The 18758-nt window shown below is 37.8% G+C and overlaps 1 protein-coding gene and 1 long non-coding RNA gene across 2 annotated transcripts; one reads left to right on the top strand and one right to left on the bottom strand.

The window, feature by feature from the left end:
* The first annotated feature begins 307 nt into the window (after positions 1 to 307).
* On the top strand, positions 308 to 8128 carry LOC127956038 (gastrula zinc finger protein XlCGF8.2DB). The gene is made up of 3 exons (XM_052553792.1): positions 308 to 383; positions 881 to 1019; positions 5335 to 8128. The coding sequence occupies exons 2-3, from the start codon at positions 947 to 949 to the stop codon at positions 6165 to 6167; spliced, it is 906 nt and encodes a 301-aa protein (XP_052409752.1). The 5' UTR covers positions 308 to 383; positions 881 to 946; the 3' UTR covers positions 6168 to 8128.
* A 3206-nt stretch (positions 8129 to 11334) lies between these two features.
* On the bottom strand, positions 11335 to 11709 carry LOC127956134 (uncharacterized). Its single transcript, XR_008153500.1, has 3 exons — positions 11582 to 11709; positions 11522 to 11551; positions 11335 to 11401 (listed from the first exon to the last, which is right to left on the bottom strand). It is a non-coding gene; the product is annotated as an uncharacterized LOC127956134 (long non-coding RNA).
* Between the last annotated feature and the right edge of the window lie 7049 nt (positions 11710 to 18758).

Here is an 18758-nt window from a genome sequence, read left to right as displayed (position 1 = left end):
GACACAAATCATGAAGCCAATTTTTTGTAATACTTCAAGGGTTTTTATTAAAAAACAAATGAGCAAACTCAGCCCAAATGCAATGTAATGCATTACTTCTTATAGAAAGTACTTAATGAAATGTTTTTTTAAGGAGTAATGCAACACTGTCATGGGTCACTTTTAAAAGTCATTTTCTGTGGAAATTTTTATGTATAAGTTGTATCAACCAAGAAATAAACTCTGTTCTCATCCATTGTATTATTTAAGTGTATTTATGTGTAATTGTCTATGAACTGGAGTGATTTTAGGGAGCAGTGTGTGAAGGGGACTTTTATTTTGGATTTGTGGCGTGACGTCATAGGGCTGCGCTCCTGCATCTGTTGTGATTCGGATGAAGACAGGTTTGTGTTTTTAATCATTTAAATGGTTTTAATGGATATTAAACATTCAGTAAATTTGGCAGCAACTGTAAAATGAATAAGTTGTTATTAGCATTGTAATGCTTTATCTGACATTAACAAAGGATATGTTGTGCTCGTAAAGTTCATGAGACACAGATAATGTGCATCTCATTTCTCTCCACCTTAAAGATGAATTCAGTCACTGGATGGAGAAACGAAGCTTTCCCAAACTACGAGTCAACTGAATCAATCGATGCTTGAAACGATTCAGTGATTCGAATCAGCGCGCACTGTATATATATATACGCCTTATTATTTTTTTTATTATTATTTTTTAATATTATTTTTATTTTATTATATTAGTTTGTTGTTATATTACAGGTCATTAACTCTCTCTCTCTGACTGACTCCCTCACCAGTGTGCTGACTACTGAACTAGGGAGCTGATTGAGACACAACCAGAGATTTACTTTGTGTTTATTTATTTTCTTAAACAGGACAAAGTGTACAAACGCACAGAAAACAACTGGAGAAACAGCTGAGATCCACACACGATTATAAAGATGGAGATTATTAAACAGGAGAGTGAAGACATTAAGATTGAAGTCAAACATGAAGATACTGAGACACAAACAGGTTGGTTTTCATTCTCAAAGCTGAACTCACTTTATTCTCAACAGAAATGAAAAGTATTTTTAAAGAAAGTCATATGAGTGTCTCAGGCATCTCACGAGGTATCACAAGTGTAGCTTTGCCATCACTGCAAACTGGTTTGTCTATAAAATCAACACACTTAATCATACATTTTTGTCACATAGAAGTGCATTTGAAAGTATTTTGAGCTAGAATGCAGAAAATCATTTCCTAACCCTCACGTCATTCCAAACCTGAGTGACCTTCTCCTGTGGAAAACAAAATAAGATATAACATAGTACGGCTGGGAGATATGGGCAAAGATTCGTATCTCAGGATTTTCTGGCCGAATTTGTAATATGCAATATATCTCTCTGTATTTTTTATTTGTACTTTTATTTAAAAAAATCTGTATTTAATATATACTTACTGCCTAATGTTGTCCAACAAAACAATACATATTAAAGGCTATGAATACAAATAAAGTGAACGTTACCATGTAAGCCTTTATATTTTGTGCAAAAAAGGGTTAAAGTCACATTTCATTCTAACATTGTAACATTGCAATCAAAAAACAAAAATAGGGCTTTTAAACCAGAATTGAAATTCACTAAACTAAAAATTTAAATAAAAGAGAACAAAAGCACAGAGTTGTGTGAGGCTCTTTTGAGGATTCCATTAGTCTCTTTACAGTCAGTGCTATCATAAAAATACACTTAATTGTTGTTATCGTATTTTTCGGACTATAAGTCACACCTGAGTATAAGTCGCATCAGTCCAAAAATACGTCACGATGAGGAAAAAAACATATATAAGTCGCACAGGACTATAAGACGCATTTATTTAGAACCAAGAGAAAGCATTACCGTCTCCAGCCGCGAGAGGGCGCTCTGTCTTCAGTGATGCGCGGGTTGATCCAAAATGAGCGGGTGCCTGCGGTCGCCGTCATTCAAAAATATCTTTAATGATATTCGGGTCGCGGTCAGTCGGGTCCTAGTACTAGACAATTTTTTTAAATACATAGGCCTACACTTTATTGGCTAAATAACTGGCATGAAGATAACGCACAAGCTCAGTCTGCACGTAGAGATGGAGGTGTCAAAGAAGACTGCATGGGGAGCAACGTTACAATTTTTGGTAAAACATGATTTTGATGACTTCATTAAGTTGTGTAAAGACAATGTAATAAGACGCCGGCACGATCACTTGCATTGCATGTGATCCGGAGGACGCAGAAACTCAGCTTGTGTCTCACAGATTTGAGAAATATAGGCTATGTATTACAGAAAGCTTGAAATGTCTTCTTTTAAACTAAAATATTCAAACCAAAATAAATGGACTACTCTCTGATGATGTAATTCATATGAAATGTGCATTTCTCTCTGGCGTTCATGTCGAGTCTGCATCGTCAACTTCATCTTTGTAGCGACACAGAAAACACCAGTTTATTACTACTCAATTAAATGACTGCTTGCATATTTTGGAACCAGCAGGCCATTCTGGGTTGAGGAAGACCGCACGGAATGAGCGAGCAGATCGGGATATTCAGAAATGTGCTCTCCGCTCACGAGCTCTGATCGGAACAAACCCGAGCCTCAATGTCTGCTGCTGACCTTGCAGAAGAATACAAATAGACATAGCCAGACTAGACTATTTTAGTACAAATTATGAGCTTAATGACGATTTTGTTTTTATAATTCTTGACAAAATTATAATAAATTAAGTTTTTTTTTTTTGCCTGGTTAGTTTTGCCTATGTTCCCATGGCCCAATGACGCTACGATGAGCATTTACTGCTTTTAGAAAATGCGGGTCAGGAAGCGGATCGGGTACAATATTTTATTTTGATTTTTTCGCGGTCCGAGTTGACCAAAATCTCAAGCAATTCTGTCTAGGCTGGGTTAAGCTGAAAGTGATAGCCCTTTAACCCTCAAGAAGTTATGTTCACATTAAGCTGGACTGAGAAGGTGGAGTTGAATGTCATTAGCACAGCAATGATATGAAAAGCTATGTTTCTGAATGACAAGTCTTAGTGATCATGTGCAGTTATAGTTGTATCTACATTTTATATTTGATCAAGATTTTTAGGCTTTAATGTAAATTTTATCTGTATGCACCGGGGTCTGAGAGTAACACAATTTCGATTCTCTGTATGTATGTACTGTACATGTGGAAATTGACAATAAAGCAGACTTGAACTTGAACTTGTATGCTGGTGTGTGGTGGGCGTTCTGGTGCAATATGGCTGCCGTCGCATCATCCAGGTGGATGCTGCACACTGCACACCCCCTGACAACGTAAAGGGCTTTGAGTGCCTAGAAAAGTGCTATATAAATGTAAGGAATTATTAAATTATAATTATTAAAGAAGACAAGAGGTCCAAGCACTTAGCATTGAGGCACCCCAATAGCTAGATGTTACGACACACATACATTATGTTATTGAACTCTAGTAGTTTAGAATGGATTGTGTTCGCATTTAGAGTGCATTCTTTCACTGCAAGATTCATTCTGTTAAATTGCATTTAGAAAGTACGTTATTGAAATTCCAGACCTGCCAACCTGTACGTTTTTTGCGTAGCGGCTACGCAATTTGCCCTCAAAGTACGCTGGTATGATTTGTCACTCTAAACTCCGCAAAAATTTAGTAATGCCTCTGTCCATGCGCAGTATTCAAAACAAGCAACAGAAAAAAGAAAAAGAAAAAAAAGTTTTTTTTTTTGGTTTTGCATTTAAATAATTTCTGACACAAGTATTAAAGCTCCCGTTCTTCGTGATCCCATGTTTTTTAGAGATATAATCATGGCCTGAATTTCATTTTTTGAAAATGGGGCAGTTACTCTTGTAAGAGGGGAAGTAGAACGGACTGTGCTTTTACACAAAGAGTCTGCTACTGATCCATGGCTGTTTACCACAAACACAACATTTATCCATTATTTCGATTTCTACGAATCTATGAAAGATTATATTACTGTACTGTGTAAAAAAATAAATATATACTGGAAAAAGAATTTTAGATAACATTGTCTGGATTTAAAAATCTTGACTGGATCGTCACTAAAAATAAAAAGATAGGTATCTGTGATAGTTTGGGAGATACTGCTTTCTGTGATCGGCTTCAAAAATCCTGAACTGAGAAAGGACAATATTCTTTTAAAGGGTTAGTTCGCCCAAAAATGAAAATTATGTCATTAATAACTCACCCTTATGCTGTTCCAAACATGTAAGACCTGCTTTTATCTTCAGAACACAGTTTAAGATATTTTAGATTTAGTCCGAGAGCTCTCAGTTCCTCCATTGAAGCTGTGTGTACGGTCTACTGTCCATGTCCAGAAAGGTACGAAAACCATCATCAAAGTAGTCCATGTGACATCAGAGGGTCCGTTAGAATTTTTTGAAGCATCGAAAATTGATTTTGGTCCAAAAAAAGCAAAAACAACGACTTTATTCAGCATTGTCTTCTTTTCCGTGTCTGTTGTGAGAGAGAGTTCAAATCAAAGCAGTTTGTGATATCCGGTTCACGAACGAATCATTCAGTTCACCAAATCGAACTGAATCGTTTTAAACGGTTCGCGTCTCCAATACGCATTAATCCACAAATGACTTAAGATGTTAACTTGTTTAATGTGGCTGACACTTCCTCTGAGTTCAAACAAACCAATATCCCAGAGTAATTCATGTACTCAAACAGCACACTGACTGAACTGCTGTGATGAACACCGAGCCGAGCCAGATAACGAACAATAGACTGACTCGTTCACGAGTGAAGAACCGTTTCTGTCAGACGCGTCCGATTCGAGAACCGAGGAGCTGATGATACTGCGCATGTGTGATTCAGTGTGAAGCAGACCGACACACAGAGCGTCTGAACTGATTCTTTTGGTGATGTCACATGGACTACTTTTGATGATGTTTTTCTTACCTTTCTGGACATGGACAGTAGACCGTACACACAGCTTCAATGGAGGGACTGAGAGCTCTGGGACTAAATCTAAAATATCTTAAACTGTGTTCTGAAGATAAAAGGAGGCCTTACATGTTTGGAACAGCATAAGGGTGAGTTATTAATGACATAATTTTCATTTTTGAGCGAACTAACCCATTAATGTTTTAGACCACCAATGTCAAGCTCCCAACCCTGCAGAGTTTAGTTCCTTGAAAACTAATGCAGGTGTTGGTAAGCGATAGAGCAGGTATGAACTAAACTCTGCAGGACTGTGATCCTCCACAAGCTGAATTTGACCACCATTTTGAACTTTAATGGCTATTTATGGCATAACTATATGTTAACTTGTATTTTAATGTCTTTTTTCATCCTAGACATGATGGGGCTGAAAGAGGAAAGAGTAGAACTGAATGACATGCAAGATAAAAGTCAGCATAAGAAACATGATTTTGTAACTGGACAAAAATCATTCAGTTGGTCAACCACTGAAAAAAATTCATCTCAAAACACTGGATCTAGAGGTCATTTCACCTGCCAAGAGTGTGGACAGAGTTTCGATCAACAAGGAAATCTTAAAATCCACTTGAGGATTCACACTGGAGGGAGGCCTTACACCTGCCCTCAGTGTGGAAAGGGTTTTACACACAGACAAACTCTTAGAACCCACATAAGAATACACACTGGAGAGAAGCCTTATACCTGCCAACAGTGTGGAAAGGGTTTCACTGAATATGGAAACCTTAAAGTCCACTTGAGGATTCACGATGGAGTGAAGCCCTTCACCTGCCAACAGTGTGGAAAGGGTTTCACTGTATATGGAAACCTTAAAGTCCACATGAGGATTCACACTGGAGAGAAGCCTTTCACTTGTCAACATTGTGGAAAATGTTTCTCAATAAACGGAAGCCTAAAAAGGCACATGAGGATTCACACTGGAGAGAAGCCTTTCACTTGTAAACTGTGTGGAAAATGTTTCATCGAACATGGACCTCTTAAAGTCCACATGAGTATTCACACTGGAGAGAAGCCTTTCACCTGTCAACATTGTGGGAAATGTTTCTCAATAAACAGAAGCCTAAAAAAGCACATGAGGATTCACACTGGAGAGAAGACTTTCACTTGTAAACTGTGTGGAAAATGTTTTTCAGTAAACGGAAGCCTACAAAGGCACATGAGGATTCACACCGAGGAGACGTACACCTCCTAACCCGAGGTGTCATGCCCATTCAAACCGAAGGATGCCTGCTTATTTATTAAATCATAATGCCTTCACCTGCTTATAACGGAATGTTTCAAAACTGGAATAATAACCAAATTCTGTAACTTATATTTTGGTTACATCCCAATGTTTGTAATTCTGTCAGTAAAATAAAGGTTACAAAAGAATAAAAAAAAAAAAAGCAAAGCACAGGTTCTTGATTTTATTGAATTACAATAAAATATTGAAGAACATATATCTTGTGCTGGATGCAAAAGAAGATCTATTCAATAATGTGGGTATCCAAATGGTTTCTAGTCACCATTGGCTTGCTTTGTATTTCTATCCATAATGTAGGCAAAAAATATTCATTCAAAAATATTTTATTTTGCAATCAGCAGAAAAAAAGGAATGTACAGGTTTGGATCAACTTGAGGGGCAAGTAAACAATGACATAATTTTTATTTTTGTGTGAACTAGCCTTTTAATGTGCAATCTACTACACTGCTCTGTTCACTCCAATTCCATACTCTGTCCTCTTACCTCCTCTGGATGGTAAGATACAGGACTGAAAATATGTAATCATTTTTATTTTCTTCCCAAAAAAAGCAAACAGGTTGTATACTATTCTTTTTAATTGGCCACATACTGCTTACGTTATTCAAAAGGATAGTCATCAGTTGGAATAAAATGAAATTATTATGGTGTGGCACTAGGACTGATGGACTTCAGGAGAAACTCTGTTGACCAACCCCCACTGACCATCAACAGCTCGACTGTGGAGAGAGTCAGCAGAACCAAATTCCCTGATCACAGAGGATCTCACCTTGGGCACCAACACCATGTCACTCTCCAACAAGCCACAACAGCACCCTCACCATTCAGCAAGCTGTGCCACTTCCTCTCTTCAGTGTGTTTCATCGCTGTTGCTGATGAGACCTACCACAGTTGTGTCATCTGCAAACTTGATGATTTGGTTGGAGCTGAACTTGGCAGTGCATTCGTGGGTCAGCAGCATGAAGAGCAGCGGGCTGAGTACACAGCCTTGTGGGGCACCTTGCTCAGTGTGGTAGTGCTCGAGGTATTGTGGCCGACATGGACTGACCGAGGTCTTCCAGTCCAGGATCCAATTACAGAGGGAACTGTTAAGGCCCATCAGGTTAAGTTTATAAATAAGGTGTTGTGGGATTATTGTGTTGAATGCTGAGCTGATGTCGATGAACAGAATTCGGACATATGAGTCTTTATTTTCTAGGTGGGTAAGAGCCAGGTGGAGGGTGGATGAAAATGCATCATCTGTAGAGCAGTTTGGACGGTATGCAAACTGGAGCAGATTGAGTGTGTTGGGGAGGCTGGTTTTGATGTTGTGCATTACTAACCTCTTAAAGCACTTCATAATGATTGGAATTAGTGCTATGGGACTGTTTAATTTAGACAGGGCACAGGTGATTTCTTTGGTACTGAGGTATGATTTGTTTTGGATTTGAGACATGTGGGGACGACTGCCTGGCTTAGCGAGGTGTTGAAGATATCTGTTAGGACATCTGTCAGCTGTGCAGCCCAGTCTTTCAGTACACTGCCAGGTGTGTCGTCAGGACCTGCAGCCTTGTGTGGATTAATCCTAGATAGAGAACCTGGTCGTTGGAAGGTGTGGGCAGTTTTTGTGCAGGTGTGTCATTCTGCATGTCAAACCGTGAATAAAAGTGGTTGAGTGCATCTGGGAGGCATCTGGGTGTCATTATCACGTCATACAAATGGCATGAGCCTGAGTAAATTTAACCATGGAAGAATGACTGCACAAGTAGTGTAGTAATTAAGGAGGTGAAAATACTGTGAAATTACATACAAATGGCATGAAATTTGAAAGCATAACAGCTAGATCTAAGACACTTCAGTCAATAAAGCATTTTTTAAATAATGGCACATTTTTTAACTAAAATGATAATGAGGTCCAAGTATATGAATAGCTAAGTCAGGTAAGACTTGCAATATTCTATATATATTTAGTAAAGAGCCATACATGTACCTAGTGGGTAAACCATGGCATTACAAATGATTTTGCTTTTTTTTTTTCTGACAACAAAATGACTCTAATTGTCCTCTTTGCATTGGAATTTAAAACCATTTCCTCTACTTTAACCTTAAATATTACTCTAATTGTAATATAAATAATACAATTATTAGAAAAACAATATTTAAAGTCATTAATGGACCAAAATTTTGCACAAATAGCATTTAGTACCAAAAATCTCCTCAAAATATTAAATAAATATTACTGAACTAAAATTTGCAATACATATTTACCCCAGCGACATAAAAGCTTGCCGCAACTTGGTGTTTTTCAAAGGCTCTGGTTTTAAGTGAAGTGCTACATTTTATGATTTACACCACATTATGCCAAATTGGTATTTCTTATTAGAATTTAGTATTAAAACGTACAAAATTTGAAAGCTAAGACCGTTTCATATCACAATCAGTGTTCCCAATTTGGCGTGAGATTTACATGGGCACAGTAAGAGCGTGAGACAGCTTGAAGCATGTCTCGCACCCAATGCATGAGAGTTGTTTACCCTGGTTATTTATTATGAAAATTCTTGAACAACGTAGCAGCTAACATTTCTCAAGACGCTGTACATATATCTACTACACATAATGAACAAAATACACATTGTACCTAAGATATTTTAAACAGCATTCCCATTTGGCTATCACATAGAGTAGAATACAGCAGTGCTTTGTCTGAGCTGGGTCCACACACATAAGCATTAGGTTATTTACAATATAAGAATAATTAGAAATTAAAACTTTGACATGAACCGAGAGAAATGAACCAAGAGAAATGAACCAAGAGAAAACATTACCGTCTACAGCCATGAGAGGGGGCTCTATGCTGCCAAAGATGCTGCTCAGTGCTCCTGTAGTCTACACTGAAAACATAGAGCGTCCTCTCGTGGCTGTAGACGGTAATGTTTTCTCTTGGTTCTGGTTCTAAATGAATGCTACTTATAGTCCAGTGCGACTTATATATGTTTTTTTCCTCATGACATATTTTTGGACTGATGCGACTTATAATACGGTGCGACTTATAGTCCGAAAAATACGGTAAATGTAATGCACGTAATAGTTACAAAGATCAAATATCACACACTTCATTGACGCCCAACACCTGTGAAAGTCCACGCAACTGCAGAAGTTTGGTGACCGCATCGGTGCTCTGACGAACTCTCAGCACAGTGGATGGGAGGAATTGGACAAATTCTGATTGGCTGCGGTGCAGGATACTGCACATCTGTCAATCTCAGCAGAAGAAAAATCAGCACTCATATTATTCTAACAAATGAATGGCATTTTTAACAAATAATCTACAGGTAACGTTAATACAAACTAAATACAAGTAGTCATGCAAAGCTAATGTTGTTAACATTAACATTTTGAGAACAAGATATAACTATGATAATTTGCATGATTTTATGTAATATGAGCTGAGCGATTTATGCCATTGTCATAAATGAGTCTGATTGGCTGGCAGGTGATGATTAATTTGTTTTATCTGCACAGGTAGTTCCAGATCAGTTTAATCACGTTCTATATTAATGCGTTTCCTATAAACATTTATAACCATAGTAACATACAGTTAAAAGAGGATCCACTGGCGTTTTTCCCACAAAGGAAGCCACTGACTTAAAAATGCATCAAGCTCATCCTCCTGATGGTGTTTCCTGCTACTCAAATACTCCATTATTGCAGCATCAACTGCAGATGGAGCACTAACAGCACTCATTTTGGATGCAGAGGTGAATTTATTCCCTGGTTCTGCTCTCTTCTGCCCTTTTGGTTCTAGCTGTCTCTCATCTGCATCCTTTGCCTCCTCTGAATCATCTGGTAGGTTACTGGATGTTCTATAAAAACTATATTTAGATGTGGTCTGCACTACAATTCACATGAGATTTTGAAATAGATGATAAAATAATAAATTAATGCAAAAGTAAAGTAATGATTATTAAGAATTAACTCACTGTACTGAAGCTGTTGGATCATAAATTCTAGGATAAGTGCATATTTGTATGGCTTCAGAAACTTAGTTGGGTCTCCACTTTTAGTTGCTGCATTTTTCTGTTTAGGTGATTTATAATCTTTGAAACAAAGGGAAAATGTAGACCTACAGACGAGACAGAAGCCCACCAGGGTGGAGCATAGGACCACCACAGTGGTCAGGTGGGATTGAAACAGAGAACATAAACAGGTTAATAGCAGCCTCCGTGGCCGTGATGAGATGGTAGCTGGCCTCCGTGGCCGTGACAGGAATGAATGAAAGCTCATAGACAGCCTCCATGGCCGTGAAAGGATAGGACGAGAGCTCTGGAAGTTCGGCTGAGATGTGACAGGGCACTGGAAGTTCGGCTGAGCTGTGACGAGTCTCTAAGAGTTCGGCTGAGATGTGATAAGGCTCTGGTAGATCCGTGGTGATTTGACTGGGATCATGAAGATCGTTGGTGACTTGACTCAAGAAGTTTAACTGTGGTTTTACTTGACTCATGGGTGTTAATGGTGACTTGACCTGATTCTGGACAGTCCGCGAGGACCTGACTTGACTCTGGACGGTTTGCGGGGACCTGACTTGACTCTGGACGGTTTGCGGGGACCTGACTTGACTCTGGACGGTTTGCGGGGACCTGACTTGACTCTGGACGGTTAGCGGGGACCTGACTTGACTCTGGACGGTTTGCGGGGACCTGACTTGACTCTGGACGGTTTGCGGGGACCTGACTTGACTCTGGACGGTTTGCGGGGACCTGACTTGACTCTGGACGGTTTGCGGGGACCTGACTTGACTCTGGACGGTTTGCGGGGACCTGACTTGACTCTGGACGGTTTGCGGGGACCTGACTTGACTCTGGACGGTTTGCGGGGACCTGACTTGACTCTGGACGGTTTGCGGCGACCTGACTTGACTCTGGACGGTTTGCGGGGACCTGACTTGACTCTGGACGGTTTGCGGGGACCTGACTTGACTCTGGACGGTTTGCGGGGACCTGACTTGACTCTGGACGGTTTGCGGGGACCTGACTTGACTCTGGACGGTTAGCGGGGACCTGACTTGACTCTGGACGGTTTGCGGGGACCTGACTTGACTCTGGACGGTTTGCGGCGACCTGACTTGACTCTGGACGGTTTGCGGGGACCTGACTTGACTCTGGACGGTTTGCGGGGACCTGACTTGACTCTGGACGGTTTGCGGGGACCTGACTTGACTCTGGGCGGTTTGTGGGGACCTGACTTGACTCTGGACGGTTTGCGGGGACCTGACTTGACTCTGGACGGTTAGCGGGGACCTGACTTGACTCTGGATGGTTTGCAGGGACCTGACTTGACTCTGGACGGTCCGCGGGGACCTGACTTGACTCTGGACGGTTTGCAGGGACCTGACTTGACTCTGGACGGTTAGCGGGGACCTGACTTGACTCTGGAAGATCAACTGTGGCCACCCTATTGTGCAGTGGTGCTGGGCTGGCGGCCATCAACACGTTAAAAAAGTTAACAACTTAAGTAATTTGTGGATTAATGCTTATTGGAGACGCAAACCTTTTCAAACAATTCAGTTTGATTTGGTGAACTGGTTCAACCGGTTCACTAAGATGAACCGGTTAAATTGAACGAAAAGTTTGCATATCGGACATCACTACAAACACAGCTTATCCACCAAAAAGCAACCTGCAGTAATGTAGGTCGCATGACAGTAAATAATACGATGATATGACCATGCAGTCAATAAAGATATTTTATAAAAACATTAAAAACATTAAAAACAAACAGGGCTGTAACATAAACCATTAAAAAAACGCACTCCAGGTCTACACCGGACACAAGTGGCGTGATCCGACAAACAGAACACAGTGATGGATACACTGGACACGATCCACATCAGTGACCAGTTTGAATCTGAACAGCTCTTAACGCTGAGTGGATGGTTAGATGCATGATGGGCTATTAAAAATAAAATAAAGGTAATAATGTGACTGCTTTTTTAAATCATCTTGTCTTAGTTATAAATTTGACTGGTAAATGAATGATAAAGAATTATATTAAAACTCGTCTTGAAAAATTTCTTTGTCATTACTTTTATATTGAAAATAAGTCATTTTGTGTGTTTTTTCCCCCAAATCAGTGACATCATTTATGAACTTGGCAATTAAAGAGGTAAAATCTTGGATTTTTTTAAAACTTTTGGTAGTTTTGATCAGGACTGAGGTTGATTAACAGATTTAAGCAAAAAAAAAATTGGAAAAAAATATGATCTGATACATTTTTACAGCAGTTTAATTGAGTGGATGTTTTCATCCCGAACAACTCGAAAGGGTAGTGAATTTGAACAATCCACAAGGGTTAAATACTGGTGTTTATGCACTTAAAGAATGCAGAATCAAATTGTAATAATCTAATCAAATTTAATCATGAATAAAATTCTTTGTAAATTTAATCGAATCGCTGTCTACCCAAAGATTCACCGCATGTCCCTCTTATTGCCGAGTCTGACCTCGAGAAAATTAAAATTTTACCTGCACTCTCCCCATTCAGACCCTATTACCCAAGTAATAGTCCTAACTCTACTGGACATAACCCTTAAAACATTTGATTTATCCGCGCTGAGAAGCCGTGTCAATGCGCAACTCACGTAAAGATAATACATCTGCAAATGTAAAAATAATACATCTGCAAAAGAGACATAATTGAACATAACTTTAAATACACATTTAAATGTAACTTTTTTCTGATTACAGTTACATTTATTTTGCAAGTAAATTACATGCGTCACATGTAATTACCTGGAAAAGTAGAAAGTTTTGGTATTTTAACAGCTCCATAAACATTCACATAGACATATGAATTGATAACAACAGCAGGGAATGTTATCAATGGTGTGTTTTACGAGGATGAGTTACATAGAACAAGGTTGCAAAACATCACTGCTTTTACAGTTGCTCGAATAGCCTGCAGAATTCTTGTTAAGGGTCAATCAGAAAGATCTAGTTGATGTACAGATAGCACAAAAACAAAGGGTGTGGATAGGATGAACATATTCATGTTAAAACCAGCCATGATATCCTGAGGGCATTATTGTGCACGGAGCTTTTGGGAGGTGTAACAAGGATTTAAAATAGCCAAACCACACACACACACCACATTCAACATTACAGATAATAAGATCAAAAACATCAGAACACAAATCATACAAGACTCTGAGATTAAAAACTTTACCACTGACTCGTGTCAAGTCTGGGTGATGTGAACAGTGTATCCTCTGGTTAATTAGAATGTGTTCTTGGTGCACTCTCTGTTGTTGTTTTTTTAAACCTTTTTTATTACTTTTTTTAATACATGAATTGGGTGTGGTTTTGTTTTGAAAGAGTCAACATTATGACTAATATAGTGATTTGGCAACAAGTCTCCAGTCTTGTGCTGTTGAGACGCACATAACCAGTTTACACGCTCACACACCACACCTTGTGTTTCTCACCATGAGAAATAACGGCTAATTCGTCCCACTATATACAACTAATGGACAAGACACAGGCACACGTTTCATTGCTGTCTTGAGTTATGCAAAGTTAAATGTCACCTTCCCAATTAGAAATTAGAATCCATTGTTTCCGGTTAAATTACGTGATCCAGCGGCAAGCACATTTGTTAGTAGATAACATGGATGAGCGCACATACATGGGTTGAGGCCAGAAGAGATACAGTTACAGCTGGAAGTGACAAAAAACCTTGCCATAAAATAACTAAAACTTTAATTTGTTTACAATCACATTCTGTTTTTTAACTTCTAAACCTACCCCAACCCTAAATCTACCCCTTAAAATTATTCAAATACAGTAATTGTTGTTTAGCATTACAGAATTGAATATTGTTGTGAGCATGCTCAGTTAACTCTATATCTCAGTTTTAGGTAACCCCTTCATTTTTTTTTTTTAGCATTTTGATTTGACAGTTTTACAGAAATCACTTGCCTGTGATCAAAGGGATGTTGGGGAATACAGCCAAATTTGTGATAAATTATTTTTGATACAGTAAAAAACTCCACATATTCACAAAATATTTGATCTTTCCACTAAGAGTTCTCTTAAATAGCAGTAAAAGTTCTTAGCTAAGAGTCTTCTCTTAACCCTTTCGCACGTGAGTTTAAAATATTCCAGCTGAGCCCCCATCGCGAGACTGTTATTATTCCTGAATCACGTTCTGATTTCCATAGCAGCACATCAGCCTCGCCATGTGATACGACGCAGTTATAATGGCGACCCATGTGTTTTAGGTTTTTTTTTCCCAATGCTTTGCATTTTCTCTCACGTGCCACTTTGCTGACCCTACACACCAGGCGTTTTACAATTTGTGAGTGACTTAGGTTTTAAAAAAAAAAAAACTTGATTTTTGAAGCACTTAACTATTTTCAAGCATTTAATGAATATGTGCAATAATGTGGATGTTCACTATTCTGCTATTCTGTTGTCAACACTGTTTAGCACAATGTGAATTATATTGCTCCCGTCATTCTGCATTTAAAGTCATATACCTCACCATTAGCTTGCTCAAATGTTGTTGTTTAGGGAAATGTAAATATAGCTGTTATCTGCTTTGCTACTAAGGAATCTGTAATTTAAGTTTAGCATTATTTATACCATTTAAACATATTAAATTTGTCAAAAGTTGATCCAAGGTTTTATTACATTTCTTTCGATCTATAGTTCCTGTAGTTTAGAAATCAAAATTTTGTTTTATTCGCGTACAAAAAGTATTCTTGTCCATTCATAATGTTACAGTTGAACCCCTGATGGCAGATGGACTATTCTGACGATCCTTTTCATACTTTTCTGGATCTTGACAGTGTATTTTACTTGGCAGTCTATCCCTTTAAGCTAAGAGTAAGAGCAGGGTTGACCTCATTGCGATGGATGATGTCAGCACGCTTACTGACTATGCACACAGTGATTGGCTAATAGTATCTGTCAGAGATTTATTCATAGAAATATTGCAGAGCGCAATATTATTTTACCGTATTAAAAGGTTTAAAAATCTTTTTTTTTTATGTGTGTGAGAGAGAAAGAGAAAGTGTATACATTTCAGCTTATGAATTTCTGACCTTGAGCCACAGTGCTTTAAGTGATAGCCACTTACCCCCATCATCAAGGCATCAAAATGTGCATCAAACACAACACAAAAAATTAAATTCATGAGCTCAGAACTTTCTATTTGTGCTGATCCATTATGAACAATAGGTGAACTTGGGGAAACTACTCTAAAACTGTAGCTTAACAACTTACTAGCTTGTAACTTATCAAGCTGCAGTCAAGCTACACTTCTGAATAAGTAGCAAACTACATTACAAGATACTACCAAGAATTAGCTAGCTACATTCAAACTACTTTTAGTAAGTAAGTGTATAAGCATTCATAAGGAATGCTAAATGTTACAATGCTAAACAAAATGGCAACAAAATTAGCACTGCAATAACATGATGGTTGCATTATGGCAAGAAATTATATTGAATTCTGAACAACCGTGCACATGTGGCTCTGACAGGGAAAATAGTAAAGTAAATGAGATATAATGAGACATGAATAAATGCAGCTCACTACCATCAGTTAATTCATTCTGGAATAAATACATGTTCACCAGCCCTTTGAGTCTTTCTGGTAGAATTAACATGATGCAGCGTTGCAGCGCCACTCCGAAAGGGAACATCTCTGGTTACATATCTAACCCAGATCCCTGAGAAGGGAAACAAAATGCTGTGTCTTTTCAAGATGTGAAGACATGTGCTTGCCGTGCACATTATCCCCATATTCACTGTGAATATAAGCCACTGTGTTTCAGTCGTGTTTTGTGATGTTGTATGTTGCTTATGTGAATAATAATACATTAAATCACTGAAACCTTGAAAATGTTTTCAGCAATTGGAAAAAAATATACCATCAGTTTTTTTTTTTTTTTTTTTTTTTTTTTAAGTATTACACTGAAAGGTTTTTTCCTGCTTCAATAAGATAATCAACACTTTACAGTTTATATGTTTTACATGGAAAATGATATGATGCAAAAGTACTCATTTAAATAGAAGAAATTATTTTATTTTTGTATTTGATTATACAAATTAGTCATAATTATATACATAATCTCTATTTTAGTAGTCTATGATTTAGTTTCTGGCACCTCTGCTACTAGGAAAATTACTGTTTATTAATAAATGTAATTTAATTTTTTTAATCAGTTTATTAAGAGTAAATAAATTTACTGACATTTCAGACAGAGAAAGGTTGGTTTCTTTGGAGGTGTTGACCTGGTTATTATGTTTAGAAAAAAAGATATCTGACAGGATGGGACATCTTGCATCATTACACAACACCAGCAGCCAAGAATGCATTTTCCTTTAACATGCTAAGACACATCTCCTTGGTGGGGTGAGTTTACTTAGCAATTCCATTCAAGTAATTAGATATCCCTGTCTATGTGCAGGAGAGATTGCAGGTTATTTAACTTGTCAACCGTTAGAAAGATCAAAACTTTACATAACTTGTTGATAACTTCCTTTTCATGAGGAAAAGGGGCCGGGACATGTTCTGTAATTTTAATGGCATACACTTTTCAATGGGCAAGTGAGTTCATGTGACAAATGTATATATAAATCCAGATTTGCAGTTTTTCTCAATTTGCTCAAGAGACATAAATCCATACCCTTAGCCAAATATCTTAAACTATATGAAAAATTATTTCTCTATAAACACTATTCCGGTGTTTCTCACAATTTGCAAAAAAAAAAAAAAATATATATATATATAATTATCCAAAACTCTATTCACAAAGTCGGCAGTTCACACTTTGTGATCAGCTGTTCAAAAACTTGCAATGCATTACACGGTTCACACCATTTGAACAATACAGCAAATTTTTCCCAAAATCAGTCATAAAATAGAATGAAACGAAATAGGCAGTGTTTTCTGCCAACTGGCAACCCGGGGTGTCGAAATAGAGTTGGGTAAACGGGCAGTGGGTGGGTTTCACAACCCAAAACCCACAGACATTCTGGCCCAGAACACACATTTTCAAAGGAGAATAACTGACTGTAGCATTGTTTTACAGATAAACAAGTATGTTAACTCCGGCTTTTAGGGCACACTCAAAGAGCGAAACACTGTGGCAGGTGTCAATTTAAAAGTATGCACATTTCCTTCTTGTAAATGAAATTCATCTCTAAATGTTTCAGGTTTATCCATATTTATTGGAATGCTAGAAAAACATACAGTTCCCTTCCCGAGTAAAAACTACAAAACATTTTTTACACGTAGTTAAATCATGAGACAAAATATTCAGAGAGTGGGAGATGGTGGGATTCCCCCGGTATGTCTCTGCATCCATTGAATGATTTATTTTTTAAATTCCTGGTGAACAGGACTTAAATCTCCCAACCGGTTGACAATATTCCAACCATGCAAAACACCAAATAAAAATTATATCTTTAAAATATTGCCAAGTGATGTTTCAAACAACAAATTCAAAAGAAGGACTTCAACTGTAAGTGTCACAAGCATACTCTACGAAAAAAAAGGTATTGTTTCCTCTTTTACCCGGTTTTTATTATTAATTTTTATTGTTTTTTTACATTTTTATAAACTTATAAACTTTTACCACTGTTAAGAGTTTGATAATAGAACTCTAAGCTAAGATGAATTTTTGTTTTATTTTTGCATTAACTGGTTTGTAGGATATTATAAGATATTTCATTGTTTTGTACTCTAAATAAGATATATATATTTTTGTATTATTATTATTGAACTTTATGACTATATGACTATAATCTGAGCCTCAAACAAGAACAACCACAAGGGAGTCTTCTACATCCTTCCAACTTCAACCTGCGTGCGGGTGAGTATTTCACCGTTTTGGCTAGATTCGACTATCCTAATCTATCCTGAATAATCTATCCTACCTTTTAAATTTCTGTAAAATTTGACTAACATGCCTAAAAAAAGACATACCCAAAGTAAATTGCACACTGTTCTTGAACCATTTGGAGTATATTGTGGAAGATGACACTCTAAGGTAGTAATATAGTCAGAATCACTCTAAGTCTTACTGATATTGAGTAATATAATTTGGAAAACACTAAAAAAGGGGAAACATTAAAAACATTCCGCCTACCTTTTATTTGTAAACAGATGCCTGCAGATGACTGTAGTTGGGAGCTATTAGCTGGAAAACACAATGGGATCAAAGCATGAAGCCTTACTGAGCAATATTTACCAATTTTATAACAGTACCTTAGAAAATTAGTGTTTTACTCATGTTTATATAAGTTTATGTCTGGGCGCTTCCCCAAAAAAGGCCAATTGGAGACTCCATCGACCATAAAATGTTGTTATTCTTGAATGGTTTAACGTGCAGTCATAATTTTGGTCTCTAATGAAAGGTTACACTCAGAGCTATTCTATTCCTTTCAATACAGTTTCACTGTCAATCATTACTGAGGATGGAGGATGCGGGCGATGGATCAGGTCTGTCAACCGAATGCCTTCTGGTGCACTGGTACCTGTCCTTTGCCTTCCTTCTTTA

This window comes from Carassius gibelio, chromosome B4 (assembly GCF_023724105.1).
Source record: "Carassius gibelio isolate Cgi1373 ecotype wild population from Czech Republic chromosome B4, carGib1.2-hapl.c, whole genome shotgun sequence".
Lineage (NCBI taxonomy): Eukaryota > Metazoa > Chordata > Actinopteri > Cypriniformes > Cyprinidae > Carassius > Carassius gibelio.
This window is presented reverse-complemented; position numbering and strand designations above follow the sequence as displayed.